Source organism: Phoxinus phoxinus (assembly GCF_949152265.1).
Source record: "Phoxinus phoxinus genome assembly, chromosome: 9".
Classification (NCBI taxonomy): domain Eukaryota; kingdom Metazoa; phylum Chordata; class Actinopteri; order Cypriniformes; family Leuciscidae; genus Phoxinus; species Phoxinus phoxinus.
The window spans coordinates 36,433,875-36,461,522 of NC_136884.1; the positions used below are offsets into that span (position 1 = coordinate 36,433,875).

A 27,648-nucleotide genomic window follows, 5' to 3' on the forward strand; every position below is an offset into this window, starting at 1 on the left:
CGTGTCGCTTCGCTGCTATAACTTTACCGAGATGCTGCTGCTGTTAGAGCGGGACAGCGGAAAAAAACCTTTTTTGTAAACAATCAGTCAAACTTCCGTGTTCTTTTTCCATAAGATTATGAGTCAAATATTACACTTAAATACACACATCAATAAATATATTAAATACTACACGTAAATTACTATTATTTTTAAAATAATTTATTAAATGCAAAATTGGATGGTGGGGGGGCACAGGAGCTCTGTAGGCGGGCCCGGCCCCCTAAGGCCCCATAGCGCCGGGTAGGCTATATAACAGCCACTTCTGTTATGTTAACTTTGCAGTCTAGCTGGTTTTTCCAGTAATATTCAGGGTGGGTGTTAGGCATTGCTGCTTAAAAGACTCTCGCTTCACATTTGAACACATAACGCTTCAGTACCGACTGCAAACTGGTATGTATCCCTCTTTTAGTTTCCTGAGTTAATGGTCTTCTAATCATTAATTATTAATTATATGGACAGTTAAATTGAACTTAAATTGCTTGCAGGTTAATCAGTAATAAGATGAAACTTTATCAATCAAATGTGTTCATATGATTTCCAGTGACAATGTGCTTTTCTTCTGCTGAGCTTGGCTTTGGCTCTTGGTCATGCATCAGATGTAAGTTAGATAGTGGACAGTTGTCATTTTTAAGGATGGATGTTGTTCTGATACACTTCACAGATGATATGATCAGTGATGCGCGGGTTGATCCAAAATGAGCGGTCACCCGCGGTTACTAGTCATCCAAAAATATTTGTAATGATATTCGGGTCACGGTCGGTCGGGTCGTTTGAAATAAAGATGGCAATTAAACTTTTGCAATTTATATAGTAGCCTACTAGACACAATGTGCTATGAAATACATAGGTCTACGCTTTATTGTCTGAATAACTGTCGCGAGGATGACGCACGAGCTCAGTCAGAGATGAAAGTGGGAAATCCTTATTTACCTTTAGAATGTTGAGCGCGTTATTAACTTTTGAATAAAAGCTGACGCGGGACAAAATGTCCGATTTCCCAACACGTTGAACTGAGCAATGCCATTGTGCCATTTTAAAAGGCTACTTTTAAACGCATATAGCTCAGTAATGTCAGTTTTATGTATTTGCTGAGAGGGGGCGGGGGGATTTTTGCTGGGAAAGTCGGGGGAGAGATGCACACTTCGATTAGACTGGATAAACACATGCAGCATTTAATTGTTAAGAAAATGAAACAAAAAAAAGATTAAATCAAACCTTTATTACATAACACTAGGCTATAGCTATCATACAGCATTCAGAAAAATGCTGCGCCCGCACCCCTAGTTCCTACATCTATGGCCCAATGACGCTACGATGAGCATTTACTACAGTAGCTACTTAAAAAAAAATGCGGGTCAGGAAGCGGGTCGGTCTACAATATATATATTTTTTTGCGGTCTGAGTTGCCCGGGCGTTTAGTTGAAAACGTCGGTCGGGTGCGGGTTGTTTACATTGATTGACCCGCGCCTAGTGGAGGCTAAACGCACGTAAACGCCGTTTGGGCACCTCCCAAAATTCTGAAATAGCGTTTATCCACCTCCAAAGTGCGTTTATCCACCTCTAAATAGCATATAGTTCCTAAGCCATTTTAAATTAAGCTTAAGCTATGACGTCGTTTTAGTTTCATATTGTTCATTAGTTTCATAGGTTGTTAAACCTAAGACGAAGTCTTTCATATTGCGCTGCATTACTGTCAGAAGCCGCGCAGGTTAGACCATAATAATACAGGGCTAGCCTAAGATGATCACAAATAAACACAAGATTTTGACGCATATCCAAGCGTTTGTAGAGCGGAGTGAGAGCGCGCACTGCATGGCACGGACGCGCGGGCGCGAACAATTGCATTTCCCTATCAACAGTGAAACAATTTAAAATACTCTATTATTTCTATATAATAATACATTATTCACAACTACTTTTATTTGTGTAAACTCGCAATAACAAGAAAGCGTTGTGCTTTTGTCAAATAAAATAAAACAATCAGGCGCGCTTTCATGATCTCCGTGAACTGGAGCGCGAGAACTGAAACTAAATATAGCCTATAGGCTAAAGCTTGAAATGTCCACTTTAAAACGAACACATTCGAATCGAAAGCTAATACATTCTGATTATGTAATGCGTATGAAAGGTGCATTTCTCTCTAAAGGCGCATCTGCTTAACAGCGGAGATGGAGATGTTTTTAACCGATACTGATTTAGAAAACAATAGTTTATTAATAAACAAGTAAAATGCCTCGTTATTTTTTCAGACACATTTATTATCATTAGCCTATAAATCACCTTTCGGCTGTGGTTCCAGAGACATATGGCTCTTCTCATTCAGCACTGCGGGAATAATATCATTATAGGTTCTAATTTTGTCTTAGAAAAATAAATCATCAACAACAAAATCCATATTAATTTGTGAATATTTTAAATGTTTAATTAAGGGGCAAAAAGTAGGCTAATTAACAAAAATTCGTCAATATTTATTTTTTTGCGCAGCATTTGGTGTAGCCTAGCCTACAGTTCAAATTAAAATTTTGGTGTTCAACTTTGCCTTTTAAAAATACAACAACCGTTTTCGTTTTGTAAAATATTTTTGTTCTCTCTGTTTTGTCATTTAGTAAACTTTATAGATTTCAACCATATTATTCCTTCTTGAGTCTCTTTAACAAGAACTTAGATTAATGTATGAATTGAATAGTGATTGTGTGACCTGATGAGGGAACAACCAGTGATACCCTTGGTAGTAGCATCAAATGATAGCCTATAATGATGTCATCAGGATACACACACACCGGTACACCACCTCTTTTTCACCACTACACCTCTGCTGATAGTGATATATTAGTATAACGCAAGTCATTTATGACATTTTATGTCATTGCACATGCGCAGTCCTTTCAGTTTAGGTTTTCAACACGATTAAGTGGGTATGTTCCCTCGATTGATTAGAAAAGGAATAAGCCAGCCCAGTGGCGGACTGGGACAATAATTCAGGCCGGGAAATGAATTTGACTCCACTGCCAGGCCACCTCTGCTGCTGCAGTCACCACCACCCTATTCATGTAATCTACTGGACTGATAAACTTGTAGGCAAACCCTATTAATGTAACAGGTAGACTACCAGATGCAATAATATATAAAAAAAATAACCCTTACAAACTCACTAGGAATACACCATTTATACTACCAAACCAATGACAAATAGAAAATTGCCTTAAATTGGCAAAATAAATAAATAAACAAACAAACATTGTAGGCTACATATTGTAGACTTATTATTTAAACAATTTGACCCACTAACACTATTCTGTCTACTTTTTATACATTTTTATTTATTATATAAAAAATATGCTACATGTAGACGAAACGAGACTTGACACAGCACCACTTACATATTGTTGCTCGTTTGTTGGTTTAATTTTATCTATTGTGATTATCTAAGTGATTTGTATGTAGTGTTAATTTTGTCACCTATTTTTAATTTAGTCTTAGTCTTGTGCCAAATGTCTTAGTTTTAGTCAACTAAAAGTCTCGTCATTTTAGTCTAGTTTTAGTCAAAAGAAACTCAAGGTATCTTAGTCAAGTTTTAGTCGACTAAAAGTCTCGTTATTTTAGTCAAATTTTAATTAGTCGTCTAATTTTAGTCAAAAGAAACTCAATATTTCTAAGTTTTAGTTAAAACATTTTAGTCTTTTTTTTAAATAACAAATTATTTCTGAGATTATTTCTGAAAACCATTTCAGTCAAATAGTGATTCACACATCTCAAATATTGGTTAAATGTCATAATTACCTGAAAAAAATGTAATAGATTTTTTTAATGCAACTAGTTTTTAACATTAATCTGTTCATAACAGATGAATATTCTATCTCCTGATGATGGCAAGTAGAGACGATTGGAGACGAAAATGAAGAGAGATTTTATCTTAGTTTTTATTTTATGCAAAACATTCTCGTATTTTTTCGTCAACAATAATGCATGTTAATTTAGTCTTAGTCAGCGTTTTTGGACATTGGTGCAGTCTCGTCATCGTCTCGTCTTAGTCATGGAAAAAAAGGTCGTTGACGAACATTTTTAGTCTCGTCTCGTCTGACGAAATTAACACTATTTGGATGAAAGCGTTTGTCTGCCAAATTATTACAAATATAATGTAAATGTAATCTTGACCGACCTGTTCCCTTACTGGCGAACATGGCTGAGATTTTGCAGAAGCTTGCTGCGTCTGTGGCCAGGGCTTTTTTCCTTTTTAAACGCTCCCTCTCTGCTCCTCCTTTGCGTTTACGTTCCATTTTTTGAACTATTTATTTAGTCAGATATTAGGCAGTGCTTCGTGACGTTGGGTGGGATTGTCATTTTCACTCCGCCATTATGATTCGTCGATTGAGAGATCCGTCAATTAATTCGTAGTTGCACACCAGCCTATCCAACGCATTCTCATCCTAGGGCGTCATATACTGACACTTTTGACAAATATCTGCATCTCATATTGACGCTAAAGGGTGCCATGTGCGTTGGATGTAAACGATTTGTCAAAGCGTCAGTATATGACGCCTTGGGATGAGATCGGGCTGATCGTCTGCACAGCGCAGCCGGCAGGCCTTTTTTTTTTTTTTTTTTTTTGGCAGCCGGCAGGCCAGAACGGCCGTCAGGCCACCGGGAAATGTCCCGGTGCTCCCGATGGCCAGTCCGCCCCTGAGCCAGCCCTTTCAATCGGATCGAAAAAGGTGTTTACATGAAGGCTTTTCAGTCAGATTGAGCCGTCAATCCCAATACTAATGGGTTATTTGGTTATTCTTTGATTTGTTTTTTTACATTGTAGCCTATTATTTTCTTTAATTTACAGTTTATAGCTACTAAGTTTTTTCTACTTTTGTATTTAGAATGGATGAATGAACCTCACAAAATTTTGTTCAGATTATTGTTCATGAGTAAGAAAACATAACGTTAAAATAGCAGAACTTTGGGTGTTTGTTTGGGAGCGTCAACGGTGGAACACCTCTGGGGTTTCCCCTCGTGAGATCTCTGTAATAGCCTCAGTCTACCTGTGCGCGAGGCTCATGAGCACACGCAATGTTGCTTCTCTCGGTGAAAATTACTGTGTGTACACGAGAGAGAGAAGCTGATGCCCCGTTGATCCACTGAGGATCTCTATTTGTTTACAGATTAAAAGAAAGAAAAAAAACATTGGATCTCATTGTTGAGCGGTCGTGTGGTCTTTTGTGTTAGAGAGTCCGTTCCAGACATGCTTGCATGTAAACATAGCCAGGAAGAATTTATGCCTTTTAAACACTGAATTAGATTGCATTTTAAGGAACGTTAAAACGGTTTGTAAACTAATGAAATTAGTAACAAGTAAAAATAATTTTAGTATGATTTAGTCATCATTAATCTTCAAATGTATAAATATCTCCATTGTTCCTTGTTATTTCCTGCAGCCATGGCATCATCACAGACCATTGAAGTGGCAGCTCTAGGAAGACCTCTGTATCCTGGGATGCTGTATGACTGCCGCAAGGATTCCTTCATTCCAGGTGTGTACAGTACCTACTAAAATGCTTTTTATTCTCCTTTGCACCCAAATGTGAATCAACAATGTGGTAATTTAGAGATTTAAGATAAAGGACACAACTATTAAATTGGTTGTCTTATAGAGACAAAATCGGCATGTTGACTTGAACAGTACATTTCGTCCTCACACGTTAATATTCAACAATAATATTGATCTACCTGCATTGACACTATAATATGATAATAGTTATGAAAATCTCACTGAACTGAGCTGGACGATGATGTCATGTTTTTTCCAGAGCGGCTATATATATAAATGAACTAAATTACTAACTTTTTTTACAAAAAAAAAATGAACCATCACTGAACTGACTTAAGCTGGAGGATGGAGCTATTTTTGTTCTAGAAACAAACTTTGTTGCATTATTTTCCTGTTATCAATGTAAAGCTGCTTTAAAACAATCTGTATTGTAAAACGTGCTATATAAATAAAGGCGACTTGACTTAACTGTTAAAGCCATTTCTCATTCCAGGTGTCACTCTGTGGGATAAGAAGTCACTGAATGAAGATTTGGACAGTCATCCACAGCCCATGACAGATGTGAAGTTCAGTAGCTCCGACTCTCTCTCTAGTAAGTCCAGTCTCCTGGATGTGAGTGCTTCCCTGAAGGTCAGCTTCTTGGGAGGGCTGGTGGAGGTGGGAGGATCTGCCAAGTTCCTGCGTGACACCAAATCCTCAAACCAACAGTCCAGAGTTACAATGAATTACAGTGAAACCACAAGATTTGACCAGCTCACTATGAGCCATCTGGGTCAGATCACCTACCCTCAGGTCTTTGACCAGAAAACTGCAACTCATGTGGTCACGGCTGTACTGTACGGAGCTCGGGCCGTCATGGTGTTTGATCGGACATTTTCAGAAGAGGAAGAAAAGCAGGAGATTGAGGGAGAACTGAATGTCATGGTCAAGAAGATTCCTCAATTTTCCATTGAGGGACAAGGAGCTTTACAAATGACAGAAGGTCATAAGAATATGGCTGAGAGCATCGCCTGCACATTTTACGGTGGCGTCCGCCTTGATCAGAGTCCCACCACTTACACGGAGGCCCTAGAGGTGTACAAGAAGCTCCCCACTATACTGAAGGAGAATCCAGAGAATGCAGTCCCAATAAAAGTCTGGCTCTATCCTCTTTCTCTACTGGATACAAAAGCTGCTCAGTTGGAGAGAGAAATCACCACACGTCTGGTTTCCAACACTGAAGATATAATCGAGGGGCTGGGAGAAGTAGAGAGGACATGCAACGACCTGTCTAGAAAAACTCTGGTAAATGTTTTCAAAGACATCAAAGAGAGGCTCAGTTTATTTCAGGGCTCTCTTAACATTTACAAAATGGTGTTCCTGAAAGCAGTGGCCAAGGTCTTGCCTGCTATACGAGGAGGAGAGATGGAGCAAACTTCATTGGAAGACATCCTGAAGATCCACTACAGTTCCCCCTTTAATGCTGACAAGCTTAACCAGTGGTTAGATCATGCAACGGCTGAACTTGACCTCTTGAGTTCTCACACCGAGAAACTGGAGGGAATCAATACTGAAGACTCAAACCGTCTCAACACCATCCTCTTTAATCCTGATATTGATGTTGTGGTGTGCTTGACCTTCACATCTCTGAAGTATGAAGACCCAGATCTTTCAGCCATGGAGAAGTTTCTGGAATCTGACGAGTTTAAAGAGCCAGATGTGGGAATGAAACACAATTATAGCACGCTAGTATCAGAAGAGTGGCTCAACAATCCTGGTGTCATGTCAAAGATGAGACAGAACTTATCTCTTTTCAGAAGTTTTTCAGAGGCTAATGAAGATGAAAAGAGATATCTATTCATTATTTCTGCCATCCCCGATCCCTCCAGTCCAGGCTCCTCTATCTATCTGTATGAAACAGGGAAGCTGACAGACACACAGTTCCAGCCCGTGTCGAAGCCTCCCCCACCAGAAGTGAAGCAGGTCCTGGAGGACAGTGTGTGCCTGAAACTGCAGAAGTCCCCTACTGGAGAAACTGTGCAGTACAGAGTGGAGTACCAGCAGGTGAAAGCAGATTCTGGCTCTGAGGAACAGTGGATTCCCATAAACACAGCTGATGAAGACTTTACTCTGACTGGATTGGAGTTTGGAAAGCAGTACTTGATCCGCTACAGGATAGTGGGTAAAGTGGGAGTGAGTGAAGCCAGTCACACCATCGGCCCCATACAGTCTTCAGGTGAGTGTCATATGCACATTTCTTTGCATTAATCTTTATATAAAATATATATATATATTAGAGCCGGGACTTTAACGCGTTAATTAAGATTAATTAATTACACAAAAAATAACGCGTTAAAAATTTTTAACAGACGCGCACTTTCTCAGTTTATGGCCAGCAATAAAAACGCCGAATGGCGCCGCCGGTGTGTGTACACTCATAGAGAATAATGTGTTTGAATTTTAAATGCGCTTCTCGTCCGGTGTGCAACCCCCTTTAACGTCACGTTTTGAGTGGACGAATGAGCGCGAGACGCCGAAATGGATGCCAATAAGATTCTGAATGGAAAGTTTACTTTTAAAAAGTTGCCAAATGGTTCAGTTGACAAGACCAAAGTGATCTGTGTGTTTTGTATATACCTTCACACAGTCAATGTTTGTATTGACAACCATATTTCCTAACCGATGTGGCTATAATTAAACGTGTAACATGTTGGAAAGTGTTTCCCATTTGACTGTAACGTATTATTTTCTTTCGTTCATGTTGTTACAAATAGTCCGTAAAGACGCAGAGTATATTATGTATTTGATGTCTAATGTAGGCTACTGTTGTATCACAAATTTATTAAATGTTTAATTTAGGAAACTGCAAAAGTGAAGAGACTAAATGTTTAGATCAGCTGCGAAACTATAGTCCGGCCAGTCCTGTTTTCTGTATTTGTTAGATTACTGAAAACTGGCTCTTGGAGCTCCTGTTTCAGCGAGAGAATCCTGCCAGCCCTGTTCTCGCGTCTCAGCGTTTGAATAGTTATGCTGATTGGATTAGGATTGGTAACACTACTTCATTTACATGCTTTGTTCTCATCACAATGTAAACCCCTGCCCCTAAATGTATATAAATTGCAAGGGAATTTAGTTTAGTTAGACAGTTGGACGAACTACAGCAATGCACAGCAAAGTTCTCAATAAAGAATAACTTTGTTTAAATGAATAACATGGCTCTGTATGAAAACCAATCGGACATTTAAAACTATAGCTGACATAAAAATAAAATAAACTTATAAACAATAACAATAATAAACAAAATACACACTCAATAAAAAATCAACTTAACACACAAAAACGGTTGACTCTTAAGCCCACTGTAGAAAAGACCTCAGTCAACCATGAAAACAAAATGATTATGATTAATATAAATAATATATTTAACAAATGAAAATCTAATTATTTATATTCTTTAATAATAATCATTATTAATTACTCATAATAAATGCAAAGCATACAGAAGTTCATTGTAAAGGAAGTAATTGAACTGACCACAGGAAAATAAAATCTATAAATCAAGGTATGACAACAAATTCAAGCTTCAATGCAACGTGATCTCATAAGAATACGTGTGTGTTTTTACGTAAAGTGTAGTTCTACCACACGTACATTTATTTACGTTTTAATACACAGAGAAACGTATAATACTGGTGTATTTATAGCACTAAAAGTAGCAATAGTAGTACATATGAAAAGCGCTATATAAAAGCCTGCCTCATTCATTCATGCTGAAGCTAGTTTGATACTGTTTAGTTGTATGTTCTGCAGTATAATTTAAATATGTAAGCTACATTATTAGCTAACTAATGCGACTGTATGGTTTACAGATATTACAGATACCTCATATTTAACATTTAATAACGTGATTTACTGTAACTTCGGTTGTGTATAGTGACTATTCTCGTTATGCTAATCTGAATGAAACCCTTCTGCTGGGACACTCTCTCTCTTGCTCCAGTTTCTCTAACCAGAAACCCCCACCACCATTTCTACTAGTGCTTAAAGGGATACTCCACCGTTTTTTTCATATTAAAGGAGAACTCCGGTCAATTTTAACATTGAGCTCAATTTTTAGTAAATTTGGAGTGCTGTCAATACAGAGAACAACGACAAAAATCGGTGTTGCCAACACCGTGTTATCCTCTTTTTAAAATGTGCACCCTGTTGACTTAAATGGGGCAAGTTTTAAACCTGCTTTTAGCCTCTTAACATCCTTGATGGGTCATTACAAGTGCCCAGCCATGTTGAGTGATTCCATCAAGTTTTAAACCTGCTTTTAGCCTTAGTCAGATTCACCGTGTTCACTCTGAAGGAATCACTCAACATGGCTGGGCACTTGTAATGACACATCAAGGATGTTAAGCTAATGCACTTAGCTTAGCCCAGTTCATTCAATAGGGGCCAAGCAGAGAAGCTACCAAACACCTCCACGCTTTCCCTATTTAAATACAGTTACTCGAGTAGTGTAACTCGACCTAGGACGGTGACGCAAAACAAAACGTTGCGCTTTTCTAAGCGTGTAAAATGGATAACTATATTGTATCGCGGAATACCATAGCAAGTGCTTGAGCTCTTCGACTTGGCGCAGTAATGCTAAAAAGCAAGTAGGGTCTACCAAAGTGCAGACAATGTGTTATGCAGTTTAAAGTAAATATATATTTTAAATGTCCCACTTAATTCTATTCAATATTACTGTAGTGCAATTGAGAGTAAAATGTTATGCAATGTTGGGGTGTGTGAGATCCTGAAATGGTGAACCCGCTCCTGATGATAATCACACTCTTCATTTCACAGCCACTGTTCCCAAGACCAGGAGCGACTTCCTTCAATGTAAGTCACTAAGAACACACACACACACACACACACAAGCTTTCATTTCTATCCTTGTGGGGACATTCCATAGGCGTAATGGTTACAGGAGACATTCTGCATTTTTACATTTTCAAAAATATATAATTTAGTATGTTTATTAACCCATTCCCCTCATGGGGACCGCTGGCTGGTCCCCACAATGGAGGTGAATCTCAGGTTTTACTATCCTTGTGGGGACATTCGGTTCCCACAATGCATAATAAACCAAGTACACACAAATTCTCTCTCTCTCTCTCTCACACACACACACACACACACACACACACACACTCACACACACACACACTCTCTCACACACTCACATATGCGCGCACACACACACAAACTTTTTTGCGCTCTCTCTCATGCACACACACACAGGGCCCTATCTTGCACCCAGCGCAATTGACTTTGAACACCGACACATGTATCATTCCTATTCTGCACCCGCGCACAGCGGACTTCTCCCTCCACAGACGCACGTCGGTAAATTAGGGAATGAACTTGCGCTCGCGGCGGTGGTTCGGCGCAAAGAGGAGCGTGTTCCGGCGCAAAACTGCCCTGGTGCTATTTTCCAGTTTTAGAAAGCAATTGCGCCACTGACCAGGAAAAACCCAGTCTAAAGACAGTGGCGCGTTGCGCGTTAGTGATATGGTATTTTAAGGGCGCGTGCTTGGGCATAATGTAGTGTGTTAACGCGCATACACTTTGATTCTCTAATAATTATAAACAGACGCAGCAGTTTTCATTTTTGCAAATCATACATTATTACAAGGAAAAATATGAACACACGAGGGAAATCATTGTTGTGTCCGTGAAGATGTAGAAAAGATCTATCTAGATTTTAAAAAATCTATTAGATTAGGCTACACATTTACCCAAATTATTATACGCCTGTTTAACCGAAGCTAATTTGTCTGTTTCTCCCATCATCCCCAATGTCACTTCTCTGTGTTTTACGGCCCTGACGAGAGCGTCAGTCTCCTCGGCTGTGAACCGCTCCTGGCGTGCGCTGGCAAATCCGCCGTTATAATAGCGATCCGCCGTGGAACAAACGCGCCGGCTCTTAAAGGGAATGTGAGCGGACGCTCTGATTGGTTTATTTCACGTTACGCCCAAACCACACCTATGAATAATGAAGCTACTTCAGACCAACCCCTTTTAGATTTGCGCCAGGCGCAAGAGTCGTTTATCCTGCCGGGAAAATAGCAACAGCGCCGGGATCCGCCCACAAAGTTACTTGCGCTTTGACACTTGCGTTTCAGATCGTTAAAATAGGGCCCAGAAAGTGTGTGTAATTCATGTTGTGTTTTCTCTCCATCAGATCATCATCAGTTCACTCTGGATCCGAACACTGCACATAAACGCCTCCGTCTGTCTGAGGGGAACAGAGAGGTTACTAACACTAAAAGAGAGCAGCCGTATCCTGATCATCCAGACAGATTTGATGATGTGCCTCAGGTGTTGTGTAGAGAGAGTGTGTGTGGACGCTGTTACTGGGAGATTGAGTGGAGTGGGACTGTGTGTATATCAGTGTCATATAAGAGCATCAGCAGGAAGGGATGGGGTAAAGAGTGTGTGTTTGGATCTGATGATCAGTCCTGGAGTTTGTGCTGCTCTTCCTACGGTTACATATTCAGACACAATAACATAGAGACTGATCTCCCTGTAAAGCCCATCAGCAGTAGAACAGGAGTGTGTGTGGATCACAGTGCAGGAACTCTGTCCTTCTACAGCATCTCTGACACAGTGAGCCTCATACACACAGTCCAGACCACATTCACACACACACTCTATTCTGGGTTTAGGGTTAATCCTGGATCAATGAAACTGTGTTGATGAATGTGAACAGACTGATGAGAGATTACCCATAATGCTTTGGGCTGCATGATAAATCAGTGACAGTGAGATGTTATAGAGTAAAATATCATGTCAGAATAAATGTGTGTAATGAATCCTCATATAGACAGTCAGAGCAGTGTGTGTGTGTGTGTGTCACGATGAGTGACGGTGTGTGTCTGTGCCTTTCTCAAACTATATTCAGTTCTTATTGTCGTGTCACATAAATCATTACCTTTCAATGAAATGTATCATTCTATAAAACATGTTATTTGTTGTAAAATTGATGAATGTCCATTTATTAGTAAATGTGAAATATATAAACCCAAATCATCAGATCATACTGTAAACACGAGATCAATTACTGTAATATAATCAGTTTATAACTGTAAATAAACTCCTGAACAGAGCTGAGTTCACAGTCCTGCTGTTATTGGCCAAACGTCTCGAAGTATTATGAAGATTTTGGTCATATTGCCAATCCCACAATGACACGTAATATGAACTTTTCTTTATTAATTCGTTACCCGGTTTTAACATGTATATTCAACTTGTTAACAACGTTTGTAGCTATTTGCATATTAATACTGTAATATCGGATATAAATAGTTTCTGCACACAAACATTACAGTTTTGCCTATTAGACAGAATCTCACACTCTTTCATTGCCAGTTATTAATATTTTCTGGGATGCAAAAGAAAAACAGCATCATGTGAACAGGACTTTTATTTTGGTCCCATATATAGCAAGTGTGTAATCCATCCGCCGGAAACTGAAGCCTCCCTGGGCGCCGCCAGTGTAGCAGAACTTCACCTGCTGTTAGCATCCCACTGACTCCCATTCATTTTGGCGTCACTTTGACAGCGAATAACTTTACATCTGAGGCGTCCAAAGACTCCATTTGTCCATTATTTATTTCTAAAGAAACAAGACAATGTATAAAAGACTCCATTACCTTGAAGCCGGAGCCGGAGAAGCTCGCAGGCAATCGGGGGGAGGTGGAGCATAAAGTCTGATAAAGTGAAGGGAGAAGCCCACAGAGAGTGATAAAGTTGCTCCCGCTGCTAGCTCATGGACAGCTAATGCTCACGCTCTCCGTCTCTGCGAGATTCAGAAGGGAATGATTCAGATTTCTCTCGGCACAGCTACTAGAAGACTGACAGCTGTCAGACACACGTCACATCTACGTCATCAAGGTCAGTTTGAGTCTGTGCAGTTCGCCCAGCCATCAGGAAGTGATGCTTTTAATGGGCCGTTTCTCAATACCAAGTACGCAAACTTCGGACTTGCGTCCTTGGTAGTTCAGACTTGCCAAGTTCGACTTAGGAGAACGAACTCCCGAGGACGAGAGTCCGGTTATTCTGTAAATGAGACAGCTGCGTTCTTGATCGCGTCACTCAGCACGCTCTGGCTACTCCGGTTATTTTTTTATGTATATTAGGCAACAATAAAACGAAATATGGTACACAACAACACTCTGCCTCTTTTCATTTAAAAAAATCTTAAACACATTAATTGGCCACACAAATGTGGTTCAGGCAACGTGTACATTGATTATCTTCACTGCATATATTTATAACAACACAAAATATAAAACACAACCCTGCTTCTTGTTTTCATTTTAAAAATATGAAACATTATTGAACATTAAAACTGACATTTAAAAAAACAGAGACGGGGTTGTGTCATTGTCATGAAACTGCACATGGAACAGACAGTGGTGATCCAAATGCAGGCTTTATTGAGAGGAAGATCCAGAAACAGGTACGAGATAACAGGCAGAAGTCAAAACCAGGTAAGCAGTCCAAACAAACATCAAATCTGTGCAGGGATAAGGCAAACGGGAAACAGGCAGATAAACAGGGAACCGAAACACTAGAATACTAGGAAACTGGAACAAGGCTAGATAATGCAGTCAGACACATACAATACTCAGCCCTGGTACGAGGGGCCACTCAGGTTTAAGACAGGTGCGCTAAACAAGATAATAAAACACAGGTGCATAAAATCAACCATAATCAGTCCAGGGTAAAACATAAAGAGGAATGAAAACAAGAGAAGGAGTGCCCCCCAGTGGCTCACGCTCCAGACGCTGATTGTCACATAACCCCCCCACTAAGGAGTGGCTTCCAGACGATGGGATGGAGGGCCAGGCCCGTGCAGGGGAACGGCACCAGGACACAGGCAAGGCGGGCCTGGGCTGTGGAGCGTGGGTGACCAGGGCGGAGCACACTCAGAAGGGAGCCAGGGTGGAGCACACTTGGCAGGGGACCAGTTAAGACTTGTTAAGACTTAACACAGGACCAGGGCAGAGTACACTTAACAGGGGACCAAGACGTAGGGAGCACAGGGCTGGACAGGACCAGTGACATGGTAAGCTCAGATGGCGGCAGTAGAGCAAAGGTCCATCTAGGCGCCACACCCATGGCCCTCTCAGGGTACATCCTGCCAGTCAGCCATTGGAAGTACTTGCTATAGACTTCAACCTGCTTGAGTCTGCAACAGACGGAAGGGAAAATGTCTTGGTCATGACCGATGTTTTCTCAAAATACACACAGGCAATTCCAACCAAAGATCAAAGTGCCAGTACAGTGGCAAAGGTCCTAGTTGACTGTTGGTTCTATCGCTTCGGAGTGCCTAAACGGATACATTCCGATCAAGGGAGAAACTTTGAGAGTGCACTCATTGCACAGTTGTGTCAGCTATATGGGATTGAAAAGTCTAGAACAACAGCATACCATCCCCAAGGGAATGGTCAATGCGAAAGATTTAACTTCATGACTTCAACTTCTCCGACCACTCACTATAGAAAAGAAAAGGGCGTGGCCAAAGTACATCTCCCAGTTGGTGTGGGCATACAACACCTCTACTCACCGCTCCACTGGTCATTCCCCTTACTCATTGATGTATGGCGTGACACCTCAACTCCCCGTGGATTTCCTCTTGGGGGCTACTGACACAGAGGAAACAAGCTCTTGGGATGAATGGGTCTTACAGCATCAGGAACGACTTCAGGTAACTCGTGAACTGGCCCGCAAGAACATGGAGGAGGCAGCAGATTACCGGCAACGAAACCATAACCAACAGGTGTCTGATAAGGGTTTCACAGAGGGTCAACTGGTCTACTTAAAAGATCACCGTTGCCAAGTTTGCCGCAAGATCCAGGATGTCTGGTCACCAGTACTGTACAAAGCCCTGGTGGGCCCTACACGGTAACATTGGTTGACGGAACTGGTAATGTCCGGCAAGTCCACAGAACAGAGATTAAAGCATCACAGCTATCCCATCCATACCAAAGGTCCCTCAGCCCTGCACAAAATCTACTTGCCCAGAAAGTAACTTGACTTGCAGTGACGAGGATGTCCTTACCTGGATAGAAGAAGTAAGACCTATTCCAACCGCTACTGTCACTACAGATTTACCACCAATGTCTCCCAACGAAGTGTCCGAAGCACCAGTAGGAGAGGATGAGGGTTGGGACGAGGGCGATGATGACGAGGTGGGGAACTCCCAACTTCAAGGCAGGTCGCCAGTTCTTAGACGCACCAGACGGGCAACAGCTGGGAAACATCAGAATCCTTACAATTTGCCAAGGTCTGCAGTATCCAGTGCCAATGTGGGGATGGTAGGGGCTGCTGCATTCCTTGGGGTTAATGTTTGATCATCGGGGGCGACGACACCATTTTGGAGGCGTGAGTGTGGGGATCTACTAAGGCAGGCATACAACACAGCTGCATCACATTCACTCAACATCCGGGATCATGTGATCTGTTGTAAGGTCACATGACTAATCAGGAAGTGATAAATGTTTGCTGGCTGCAAGGCAGAGTCTTTTGTGTTGATGCTAGACACTGTTGTGCGAGTTGGGCTCCCTTTTCATACAGGTATAATTGGTCATTGTAGAGCATGTTTAATCACTGCCATTGAATTTTAATACTTATTTATTTCATTTTATTAGGGCAATTCTAGAAGCACGTGTTTACTCTTCAAAGAGGACACATGTTTCTGTATGGAGTTTTAACATTTATGCGATCACCCCCAGTGTGACTCGAGCTGCTGAGCTGCACTGGTAAATGCTTCAATATGTACATATTCCATTGAATGTTTGTGAAACATGTTTTAACCACTTTCTCTGTCTGTAGCAATGGAACATTCACCTTTTCTCTACATGTGTTAATGCGATGTGGGACAGTTGAGCATACTGAAAAGTAGGCCTATATTTTCTAGTTATGTTCTAGTTGACTATGCGGTTTAATGAGGTTGGTAACTAACATGCTTGTTTTCTCTTGAAACGGGACCAGGCCAGCCACTGTTTTCTAGTGATTAATAGGCATTTCTTTATTGCTTTCTTTTGTTGGACTTTTTGTTGGTTATCTATAATTTTGTCACTCATGTGCCACATTCATAGTATCATTTCTTATTTTTGACTAAGTGTGCCATTTATGCTGGTGGTTTTCCTTTCTAACTATGTCTTCTGTGTAGGTTATCCTTGTACAAGGCCGGATCCACACTGATGCTTTGCCCCTTCTCTTCGGGGGACCACACTGGGAGAGACACTGTATTGGTGTGTACTTAGAACTACAACACGGTGTGATATTTTGTAGTGGTACTAAAGATATTAAGTGTGTAGTGCTTGTTGTGTTGCACGCTTCGACTGGTGTTGGGTTGCTGTCTCCTGTTTCTGTCTCCCCAGGGGCCTCCTGAGCAGGGGTTTTGCATTGGTTGATCCGACTTTCCTAGATTGAGGAAAATCCACCAGTAATTTATTACAGTATTTTTAAGATCTGTTTTAAATAATTTTTCTACGTCTTTTTTGTATTAAAATGTAATAAATTTGGAATACCTTTACATATCTGCCTCTTGTTAACTGTCTCTTTGCGGGGACAAAGGTATTAGCCACACTACATTACGGGGAGAGTTGGGGTTCCTCCTGCCCATCATCAGGAGGTGGCATAGTCAAAATTAAAATAAGGTATACTGCATGTCAGGTACCACATAAATATAAAAAATATCCTACATATTTTAAAATATATAGCCTAAAATAAAATTACACAACCCTGACTCTTTTTTTTAAATGTCAGTTTTAATGATCTGATATCCAGTATAAAAGTATAAGTAAATAAAAATAAATAAAGCAAACAATTCAGTCAAACATAAGTCAGCTTAAAATAAATAAATCATCTCATTACCTCCACAGTGTGTCCTATCTTATACTGAACACGTCATCACAAGTCACGAACGTGATGCCAAGCTTGTTAGGTTACTACAACACATCCAAAACATACATGCTCAAGAACAACAATACTCTGTTTTTTTATTATACACAATAAAATCAAACGACCTACCCGGGAATTGTCAGCGACATGAACAGGGGAAAATGAACGGTAGGATACGTACAGCTCCCAGTGAATGACCGCGATGCCAGGGTTGTTACTACAACACATCCAAAACACACATGCTTAAGAGCAAACAATACTCTGTTTTCTACACATTATAAATAAAACGACCTACCCGGGGATTATTGGCAACATAAACAGGCAAGTGGTACCCTTAGCGTGCAGCAGCTCTTCACACTTGCAGCAATGCCACGCCAAACAAACATGTGTGTGTTTCCCACACCATTGTGCCACTCCCCCCTTTAACTCGCTTAAGCGGAAATGACACTGGACGCATTCTGCCGTGACGTCAGTCACGATAAAAATATTATAAACACTGACAACCCACTACACATATATATATATATATATATATATATATACACACACACTTTTATAATATGAATATTACTATTATAATAAAATAATTTGAATTATTACATGTTTATTTTAACTTCAGGGTTAGGTCATTTTCTATGCTTCATTCAGGCGGGATTCAGATCTATAAACCGTTTGTGTAATTGGGCAATTTATTTTGAAAGATGACAAGCCGGAATGAAATAGGAGTGACAAGGCTATTTTTAAAATGCAAGGAGTAGAAAGTACAGATAATTGCTTGAAAATGTAAGGAGTAGAAGTAAAAAGTCGTCTGAAAAATAATTACTCCACATTTTTGCAAAAGGGGACTATGAATAACATTCAAAATCTGAAGAGGCAATTTGGCTTAGATAAGGACGATTTTTATAGATTCCTTCAGGTCCGGCATTATATTGACCAAATGCAGAAGAGGTGTTCAATAGTAGGCTGGGATGACATTCTGTTAAAAGTGTTTATAGAGGCTTATCTTGCTGGCTCTAACCGGAAGCTCATCTCAAGAATATACAAGGGGCTACAACAAAGAAAAGGTAGTTCACTGTTTATAAAGCAAAAATGGGAACAGGATGGAAACTTTGTTCTAAAGGAAGAAGATTGGGAGAACTTATGTGAGATACAGTGGAAAACTTCCAGTTCATCTTTATGGCGAGAGTTTTGCTGGAAAAACCTTATAAGGTTTTTCATTACTCCTGCTCAAAAGAAGCACTACTCAAATTCTTCGGCATGTTGGCGACAATGTGGGTGCCATGAAGCAAATCATTTCCACATTGTCTGGTCCTGTACAATATTGATCCCATTTTGGCGGGAGGTGTATAAAGTTTTGCAAAGCATTTTTCAGATGGACATTCAATTTAAATTTGAGTCTTTATATTTAGGGGCCTTAACAACAGTTCGTTTTAGTTCCAGGTCGGATTTTACTATGTCTAAAAAAGGTTATGCGTATGTAATGTAGAATGAAGACCTAATGGTCCCTGCTTACTTTGGTACTGTTTACAGAGCCTGTAATGCTTTTCTTGTTTTTATGGTTTATTAATGTATATTGGCAGATGGCTTAATGAGAAGTATGTCAGGTATTCTCATTGACTGTAATGTATGGACCTGAAAAAAATAAAATAATAATAATAATAATTACTACAGTAAATTATAGATACCCAAAATGTCTACTTAAAGCTTCAGTAGGTAACTTTTGAAAAAATATATTTTGATAATATGAGACAGATAATGCACCGCTCCCGTCAGAAACAACCAATCAGAGCCAGGAGGATTGTCTTAGCAGTGTCAATCAAGCTTGTGTACGCGCTGATCACACCCTCTCTTGCACAGCGCGTACCGTACCGTACCGTCGTTCAAAATCAAGATTGCCGGTGTGCGCAGCTGTGCTAATGACGGACAAACAAACAAAATTGCCAATTTCTCGAGTGGCACCTGCTCATACAACAAAGAAGGGTAAACGGAAAAAGATCGATGACGATAAACAAGCAAAAAAGAAAGAATTAGACAGAGCCGAAATAAAACGAAGGTAAACATCGGAGCGGCTTTTCAGAGGTGGAGGGAACTAACGTTACGTGTCCTGAAAGGATTAAAAACCGATGCAGAGTTAGCCACATTTCTGCTTGACAAGTAAGTATCCCTGCTTGATTTGTTTCATTTTATAAGAACTACACGCTGTGGGTGAATTCCTCGTCGTGGCCCATTGACTCGGTGTCAAAACTCTAGCCGCATAACATACAGATAAAATGTCACGCACTGTCCATAGCAACATTTAAAACCTGCTAATTCACTGGCTTGTCATGTTGCTGAAATAATGTACTAGCAAACATTATCTAGCATTACATATCGCTAGAATAATTACTTACATACTGTAACGTTAGTTACTGTTATATTATCTTACTAGCGCGATTTATAACTTATAGAAAGAGTGCAACGTTATAAAGTTACATTACATGTATTGGAAAATACGTAATGATTTGAGGACCAAGTTTGTAGTCAAAGTATGGGCAGGCCATAGTCAATGTAAAGCATATTGTTGATGTTTCGTCCATACCAGTGAATGTGCCATGACTGTTTATCCGAGTTTGCGCACGAGAAAGAGGAATTGTTTGATCGATGGTGCGTGTCTAAAAAAGCTGAAAGCAGAGAACAGTTGCGACAACTAATGTTGGTGGAAGACTTTAAAAAAAGTGTACCTGCTGTTCTTTCTACATATATAAACGAACAGAAAGCTGAGACACTTCACAAGGCTGCTACGTTAGCTGATGACTTTGTGCTGACACATAAGTGTTTAAGGAGAAGTCATGGGACAGGTCTCCTATCGCTTCATCGGTCTTAAGTTCTAAAAACTCATCTGGCAATAAAACATTCGCTCTTTCTGATGACAGGGCTTGCTTTTATTCTAAAACTTCTGGACATTTAATTGCAAATTGTCCCGTTCTTAAAAAGAAGTCCAGTCTGAAGTCTGTTGGTTTGATTTCAGGTGATTTCTGTTCAAAATCTGTTTTTTCATCTGACTCCGTGATTCGGCCCGAGAAGGCTGGATATGGGCCGTTCCTGAATAATGGAGCTGTGTCCATGTCTAGTTCAAATGAGTTTGTGCCAGTTAGCATCCTCCGAGATACTGGGGCTGCTTTATCATTCATTTTGGCAGGGCTATTACCATTGTCTGAGAAGTCCGCTGCACACGATATGGATCACATTTTTAATGTGAAATAATTATTTACTATGAAATTGACAAAAATTGAGTGGAGACCAGAGAAAAAGAAGGAGAAGAGAGAAAAAAATGAAAAAACACATGAGAACAGAAACAAGACCCCTTTTCTCCCACCCACCCCGGCAGAAGCATCTCCCCAAACGAGACACATGCACTTTACCTTTTTAACACTCGGACAGCTAAAACCTCTTATTAAGAAACCACAATTAGATCCAAATAACCTAGCAAATTACAGACCCATTTCAAATCTTCCATTTATGTCTAAAATACTAGAAAAAGTTGTGTCCGCTCAATTGTGCTCTTTCTTGCAAGATAACGATATCTATGAAAAGTTTCAGTCAGGATTCAGGCCACATCATAGCACAGAAACTGCGCTGGTTAAAATTACAAATGATTTACTTTTAGCTTCTGACCAAGGCTGTATCTCAATACTAGTTTTACTCGATCTTAGTGCTGCGTTTGACACTATAGATCATAAAATACTCTTAGATCGACTTCAAAATTACACTGGTGTTCAGGGACAGGCATTAAGCTGGTTTAGATCGTACCTATCTGACCGCTACCATTTTGTCCATTTAAATGGGGAAAAATCAAAGATAACGTCAGTAAATTATGGAGTGCCGCAGGGATCTGTATTAGGCCCTCTGCTATTCTCAATTTATATGCTGCCACTTGGTAATATTATAAGAAAACATGGAATAAGTTTCCACTGTTATGCTGATGACACTCAATTATATATTTCATCTAGACCAAATGATAACACTAAATTATCTAAAATGACAGAGTGTGTTAAAGATATAAAATATTGGATGACGTGTAATTTTCTTCTATTAAATTCAGATAAAACGGAGGTATTACTGATTGGTCCAAAAAACTGCCCACAAAACCTCTTACAATACAACCTTAATCTAGATGGATGTCCTGTTACTTTATCCTCTACAGTAAAAGACCTGGGTGTTATACTAGACCGCAACTTGTCTTTTGAAAATCATATTTCAAATGTCACAAGAACAGCCTTTTTCCACCTTAGAAACATTGCTAAGCTACGTAATATGCTATCAGTTTCTGATGCAGAAAAGTTAGTTCATGCATTCATGACCTCGAGACTAGATTACTGTAATGCTTTATTAGCTGGTTGTCCTGCATCCCCCGTAAACAAGCTACAGTTAGTCCAAAATGCAGCCGCTAGAGTTCTTACTAGGTCAAGAAAATATGATCATATAACACCAATTTTATCATCTCTACACTGGTTACCTATTAAGTTCCGTATCAATTACAAAGTATTGTTACTGACCTATAAAGCCCTAAATGGTTTAGCTCCTGTGTATTTAAGAGACCTTCTATCGCCATATATTCCATCGCGCTCTTTAAGATCGCTAAATTCGAGGCTTCTGGTCGTACCTAGGATATCTAAGTCCACTAAAGGAGGGAGGGCGTTTTCACATCTAGCTCCTAAACTCTGGAATAGCCTTCCTGATACTGTCCGAGGCTCAGACTCGCTCTCCCAGTTTAAAACTAGATTAAAGACGCATCTCTTTAGCCAAGCATTCACATGATGCATCTCATACCTTTTATACTACAGTTAAATCAGATCAAAAGCATTCATATTATGAACAGCAGCTACGCTAATTATTTCCCATCTGCCTTTTTTGTTGTTATCTCGGGACGCCTGTCCCTATAACTCAAATAGAGTTTGTCAGCTCCAGTTAGTATCCAGCCTCTCATGGAGACTTCAGATGCCCCAACGCCTGTGATGAGACGACTCGACGCCTGTGAAGAGACGACCCAACGCCGGCGATATGTTATGCCCTAAATTTCATGATTAACTAACTGTATTTTTGTATGTATATTTTTGAAATGCATTTTCTGTAAAGCTGCTTTGAAACAATGTGTATTGTGAAAAGCGCTATACAAATAAACTTGAATTGAATTGAATTGAACAGCTACAATTAACTCTATGCCGCCTGGGAGAAAGTGCAATGATAATACAAATAAAAAATAAAAACACAAAGAAATATAAACAGAGGATTAAACTTCGTCCATAACACCAATACCACATGTGTGGACTTTGTTAAACTAACATATTTATATTAATAGAAACAACAATCGCAGGCAAGTTATCGGGCAGAATGACAATAGTCATATTCTGTCAGTGCACACTGACCAAATGTTTAAAGCCAAACTGACTACATGATATTTACCTCAGGTATTTGCAGGTAAGACAGTTTTCTTTATAAAGTCCGATGCAGCCGGGTCCTCAAACTTGTGTCCAGCACCATTGGAGAGAGTGATCCACAACACAGCAGGAAACAGAAGGCCAAACTTAACCCCGGGGCATGAGTGAAGGAGACGTTTTGAATCTTTCAAAGCAGCTCGTTTCTTCACAACAGCCGTTGTGTAGTCCGCAAAGACAGATATCTTATTCCCATCAGAGGAGATAGCTGCGCGGCGCGGCGTAGAATCTCATCACGGACTTGAAAGTAGTGAACTCCAATGACAAGGGGACGGGAGACGAGGGTGGGGGCGACGGGGACGGGGGTTCCCCCTTCCTTGGCCTCTCGCGCAGTGTGCGATGTGCCCTGTCTAGTAGAGGTTTCTCCTGGAGATGCAGCAAGCTCTGCAAAAGCTGAGAGACAAAGTCAGCTGGATGCGAACCCTCAACTCCCTCGGGTAATCCGACGAGGCGAATATTATTCCTTCTGGATCTTCCCTCCAGATCTTCACATTTGGCATCCAGTTGTACCGCCTGTGTTTGAAGCGTGGATATAACGGATTGCATATCAGTTTTGCGATGACTGTGATCAGATGCTGAACGCGCCAGTTCTCTGACAGTGTCAGCGGTAGCGTCCACTTTCTGCTGCAAAGGGCCTAGCCAGTCTTTAACTTCTTGTCTAACTGTGACAATCTCTGACCGCAAATCCGATGACAATGAGTCCATTTCTTGCATATATCATTTTCGACCGACTCCAACATGCCCTGAATGAGAGTTATGTTTGCAGATAAACTGTCGGTAGAATTGATGTTTGCTGAGGCCCCATCAGCATCCTGCGGCGAGTGTGCAGTTTTGCCGCGGCCGCTCTTACCCGCGTCAGTTTTCGCTCGAGATGACGACATATTCATGACTTACAGTCAATATGAGTGATCCTTCTAATGTTCATACACTAGTTTTACAACTTGTATAAAGAAATTATACAAAACTATGCAAATAAATGAGTAAATGGAACACTTTCTCTCAGAGCAGCGAAACACGTCTTACATCCTAGCTAGAAACAGCGCCCCCCTAACTAGCGTACTTCTACTTCCGCTACCTCACTGGAAGTTTCACCCATAATCACTTCTACAGTAGCGCCCCCAGGAGTAAGCTGGATAGCCCAGGTCTTTCCTGAAGCCACGGCTGCTCTGCATATTTCATCTTCTGCAAGCTGTGTGGAGGTGGCTGTGGAAGAAAGATCACAGCACTGAGATGAAGGACAGGCAGACACTGTTCAGCAGAGTAACACACATGCTTTATGCCAGGGAGACGAGTACAGTTGAACTGCTGTGCCAGCAAGCCCTGGACAACCCTTTGACCAACAGGTAGAGAGAACAGTAGACAGGTAGAGCTAGCATACATATTTTATTAGTACTTCTGAATATGTTCACCCTCCAGAAGCCTGTTTTGAGGGATTTGTTGTTTTGAATTCATTATTTGTCTTAACTCGCTACAGATAGAAGAAGTTCCTGACCTATCTACAAGTTCTGTTCAATCGGCGTGAGAGTTGGGCTCTCGGCTTTAGGAGAGACTTGCCAACACGTGGCAAACAAACACACATCTATGTGGAGGCGGCAATGCGTGTTTTGAAAGACAAAATACTTCAAAGGGCAAAAGCATTCAACCCTCCCTCAATTACTCCACCTTTTCATCACCCGACTAGAGATGTACTCTGAGGCGCGTGGAAATAAGTTCAGTAAAAATACGTTTCTATTAAATACGACACTTAATCATGAATAACATAAGTGTTTTTATATGTAAATAACATTAAGAAACTGTATTTGAAACAAATTAATAAGGATAAATAAAAAAGTAATAATACAAAAAAAACATAAGAAATAGCATTTATTGATTATGACTGATTTTATTTGACATGCACAACACGGGTCGATGGGACGGAAAAATCGAAATTTAATTTTTTTGCCATATCGCCCAGCCCTACTTCAGTGGTTTCCAAGAAACTGCAGCTCATCTTGTTTGTCTACATTTTGAAATGCAAGTACATTTTTAGATTCTACAAACAAACATATTTCTGATTTAAAACCATAAAAATGGATCAATATCTAGAGAAATGCTCCCACTATACCTGCATGCTCCACTGCATGGCGTATGTGGTTCTCACAGTGAATTGTAAAGGAGAATTTCTCTTTACTGGTGAAACTGCAGCAGGAACCCAGCAGAACTGCTCCGCATCAGGCTTGGACCGAACATGCGTAGGATGCTGGAAAACATGACAAACATTATGAGATCTTTCCATTAATCTAGAATGAAGAATACAAAGATAATGTGTCACATACACAGAGTTATCAAGTAAATGTGTCTCTTTCACCCGATTGCCGTTGAGAAATCTCAGATTTGATTGTAGGTTTTGCAAGTTCAACATGGGTTATAGGTCGAAAGTTGAGTGAACGAGTACTTATGTCCTTTCCATTTCTTACAGGTTGAGTTGTTGTTGCCGTTACATCCCTTTTCGTCTGTTTGTGTTTTATGCTGTTGTGGGAGGTGTTTGTTTTTTATCCAGGAAGAAGACCGGATTGGTTCCTGCAGTCTGATTGGTGCCACGCCCTGATTGATCAGCTGACACCTGGACGTGTATAAAAGCCTACTTCATTACTGCTTTCATTAGCCTTGTGCTCACTTGCCATTCTTGCCTGGCCTGACTTTGTTACTTAGTAAGACTGTTTAGAGAATTTATTCTGGAGTGTGAATTTGCAAAAGAGAGAAGAGTTTGTTGTGAACTGCCATATTCGTGATATTGACTACCGCCTGTTTAACGATCTGGATTCCAGATTACCCCTGCACTGATTTGATGTGTTTGCTCTTGTACTTGTGTTTTGGATTTGGGAGGTAGGGATGTTGACGCCCCTTTTTGTTTGACCTTCATTGCCTGTTTTGGATTTGGGAGGTAGGGTTGTTGACGCCCCTTTTTGTTTGACCTTCATTGCCTGTTTTGGATTAGGGAGTTGGGGGAGTAATTGTATTTTTATTTTATTTTGTGTATTAGGGCAGTAAGAGGTACATACAAATTATTTATTTTTGTTTGTTATTTTGGGCTCTGTCGGCTCTTGAGGTAAAATCCCCAATTGTATAAGCCTGTAAATTCAATAAATGTTGTTTCATTTGCTTTTCCATAAAAAGAAACCGTATCGTTTCCTTTTTTTATGTCATGTCCTTTACCCTAGACGGGGCGTAACATTGCCCATTACACGCTAGCATTCTGCTAATGAACGCTGATTGGTCAGTGAAGGACTGATTATGACCAGAGATACCGCATTTGTTTGCATAAACTTAATGATTACCAATGATCACAGAGCTGATTGGCCACACCAGGCTGAAACAAATATATATATATATATATATATATATATATATATATATATATATATATTATTACACATGTGCCTTTTATGGGTACATAAAAAGCAACATTACATAGAATTCACAATTTCTACAAAAATGTAAACTTTAAAAGGACGCATGAAAGGAGTTATGTTTTTATACAGTCCACAAAGGGATTGATTATCTTTGGATAAGCATTTTATGGATACCAGATAATTTTTACATTCATTTTTAAAACAAGTTAAAGAGGGTTTACTGTTATTCCACTTGCTTTTATGAGTATTATATTTACCCAAAGAAATAATAACGTTTAACATCAATGACATCTTTTTTTGAGAGATCTACATAAATCAAAACCTGAAATACATTTAGAGAAGGAATATCAGTACCAATAATTAGTCAGCTGTAAAGATCCTGCCAGAACTGCAATGTGACCGGACAAGAAAAAAATAAATGTTCAATGGTTTCAGGCTCTTTTGAGCAAAATCCGCATAAATCTACTTCAAAACGGGATTGTAACGAGGTATGTTTTTATGGGAAGAAGGAGGCGGGAACTGGCGAACATTCAACACTTTAATAAATAAAATAAACAAATACAAAATGAAAGTATAAGCCAGCAGCCCCTCGCGGACGACTGCTGGCAACAGAAACAAAACACAACATAAACTCAGTCCTGTTCCTCTCTCGATCATCACTGTCGTCGCTCCTCCTTTATGCTTCCGCTCCTCCGTGAGAGATACGAGACCGTGCGTCACGCAGGAGTCGCTCATCAGTAATCACGCCACCGGTCTCGCACCGCTCTCTCACGTCCCTCGACCTCGTCCTGCTCACCACAGGGATCTTTTCCATAAGATTTCAGCAGCAGGATAAACATTATTGATGAATCTAAACTGAATCTTCTTTATTTTAGGAACAATTGGCCATTTAAGATAATAACAATACTTGTTACTGAATGTTTCATTTTCATTAATTTGAACTTTTGTTGGTGTATTGAAATCGTAAAATAATTTACTTTTTTTAGCACATTTCCAATTACTTTGTTATTGCACTTTTTATCCCATACATTTGAATATGTAAGCGTGTTTTGTATTAGTTGTTTTAGTGGAAGAGGGATGGCTCTACAAACACTATTAAATTCTCTAAAGGAACATTTTATCGCAAATTTCTCCATGAAAGAATTATATTGAATAAATTGACCAGCTTCATCTATCAAATCAACAACATATAAAACTTTGTTCTCCAACCACTCTTGTTTGAATAATGTTTTCCTATTTAATATAATGGCCCTTTTATTCCCCAGGGTGGAGCCAT

General features: G+C 40.0%; 1 protein-coding gene and 1 long non-coding RNA gene across 2 annotated transcripts; both read left to right on the plus strand.

Moving 5' to 3' along the window:
• Positions 1-352: 352 nt before the first annotated feature.
• Positions 353-12,813, plus strand: LOC307004130 (stonustoxin subunit alpha-like). Its single transcript, XM_079623086.1, has 5 exons — positions 353-432; positions 5,466-5,561; positions 6,072-7,793; positions 10,394-10,429; positions 11,775-12,813. The coding sequence occupies exons 2-5, from the start codon at positions 5,468-5,470 to the stop codon at positions 12,287-12,289; spliced, it is 2,367 nt and encodes a 788-aa protein (XP_079479212.1). The 5' UTR covers positions 353-432; positions 5,466-5,467; the 3' UTR covers positions 12,290-12,813.
• A 3,476-nt stretch (positions 12,814-16,289) lies between these two features.
• LOC307004154 lies at positions 16,290-17,081 on the plus strand. The gene is made up of 3 exons (XR_013798924.1): positions 16,290-16,359; positions 16,433-16,498; positions 16,773-17,081. It is a non-coding gene; the product is annotated as an uncharacterized lncRNA (long non-coding RNA).
• The last annotated feature ends 10,567 nt before the right edge of the window (positions 17,082-27,648 follow it).

What these genes read in the sequence shown, in the direction of transcription:
- LOC307004130 (XM_079623086.1), top strand. Translation starts at nt 5,468, where the DNA reads ATGGCATCATCACAGACCATTGAAGTGGCAGCTCTAGGAAGACCTCTG. An exon ending in CAAGGATTCCTTCATTCCAG is followed by an intron (nt 5,562 to 6,071) that starts GTGTGTACAGTA and finishes TTCTCATTCCAG; the next exon opens with GTGTCACTCTGTGGGATAAG. An exon ending in CAGGAGCGACTTCCTTCAAT is followed by an intron (nt 10,430 to 11,774) that starts GTAAGTCACTAA and finishes TCTCTCCATCAG; the next exon opens with ATCATCATCAGTTCACTCTG.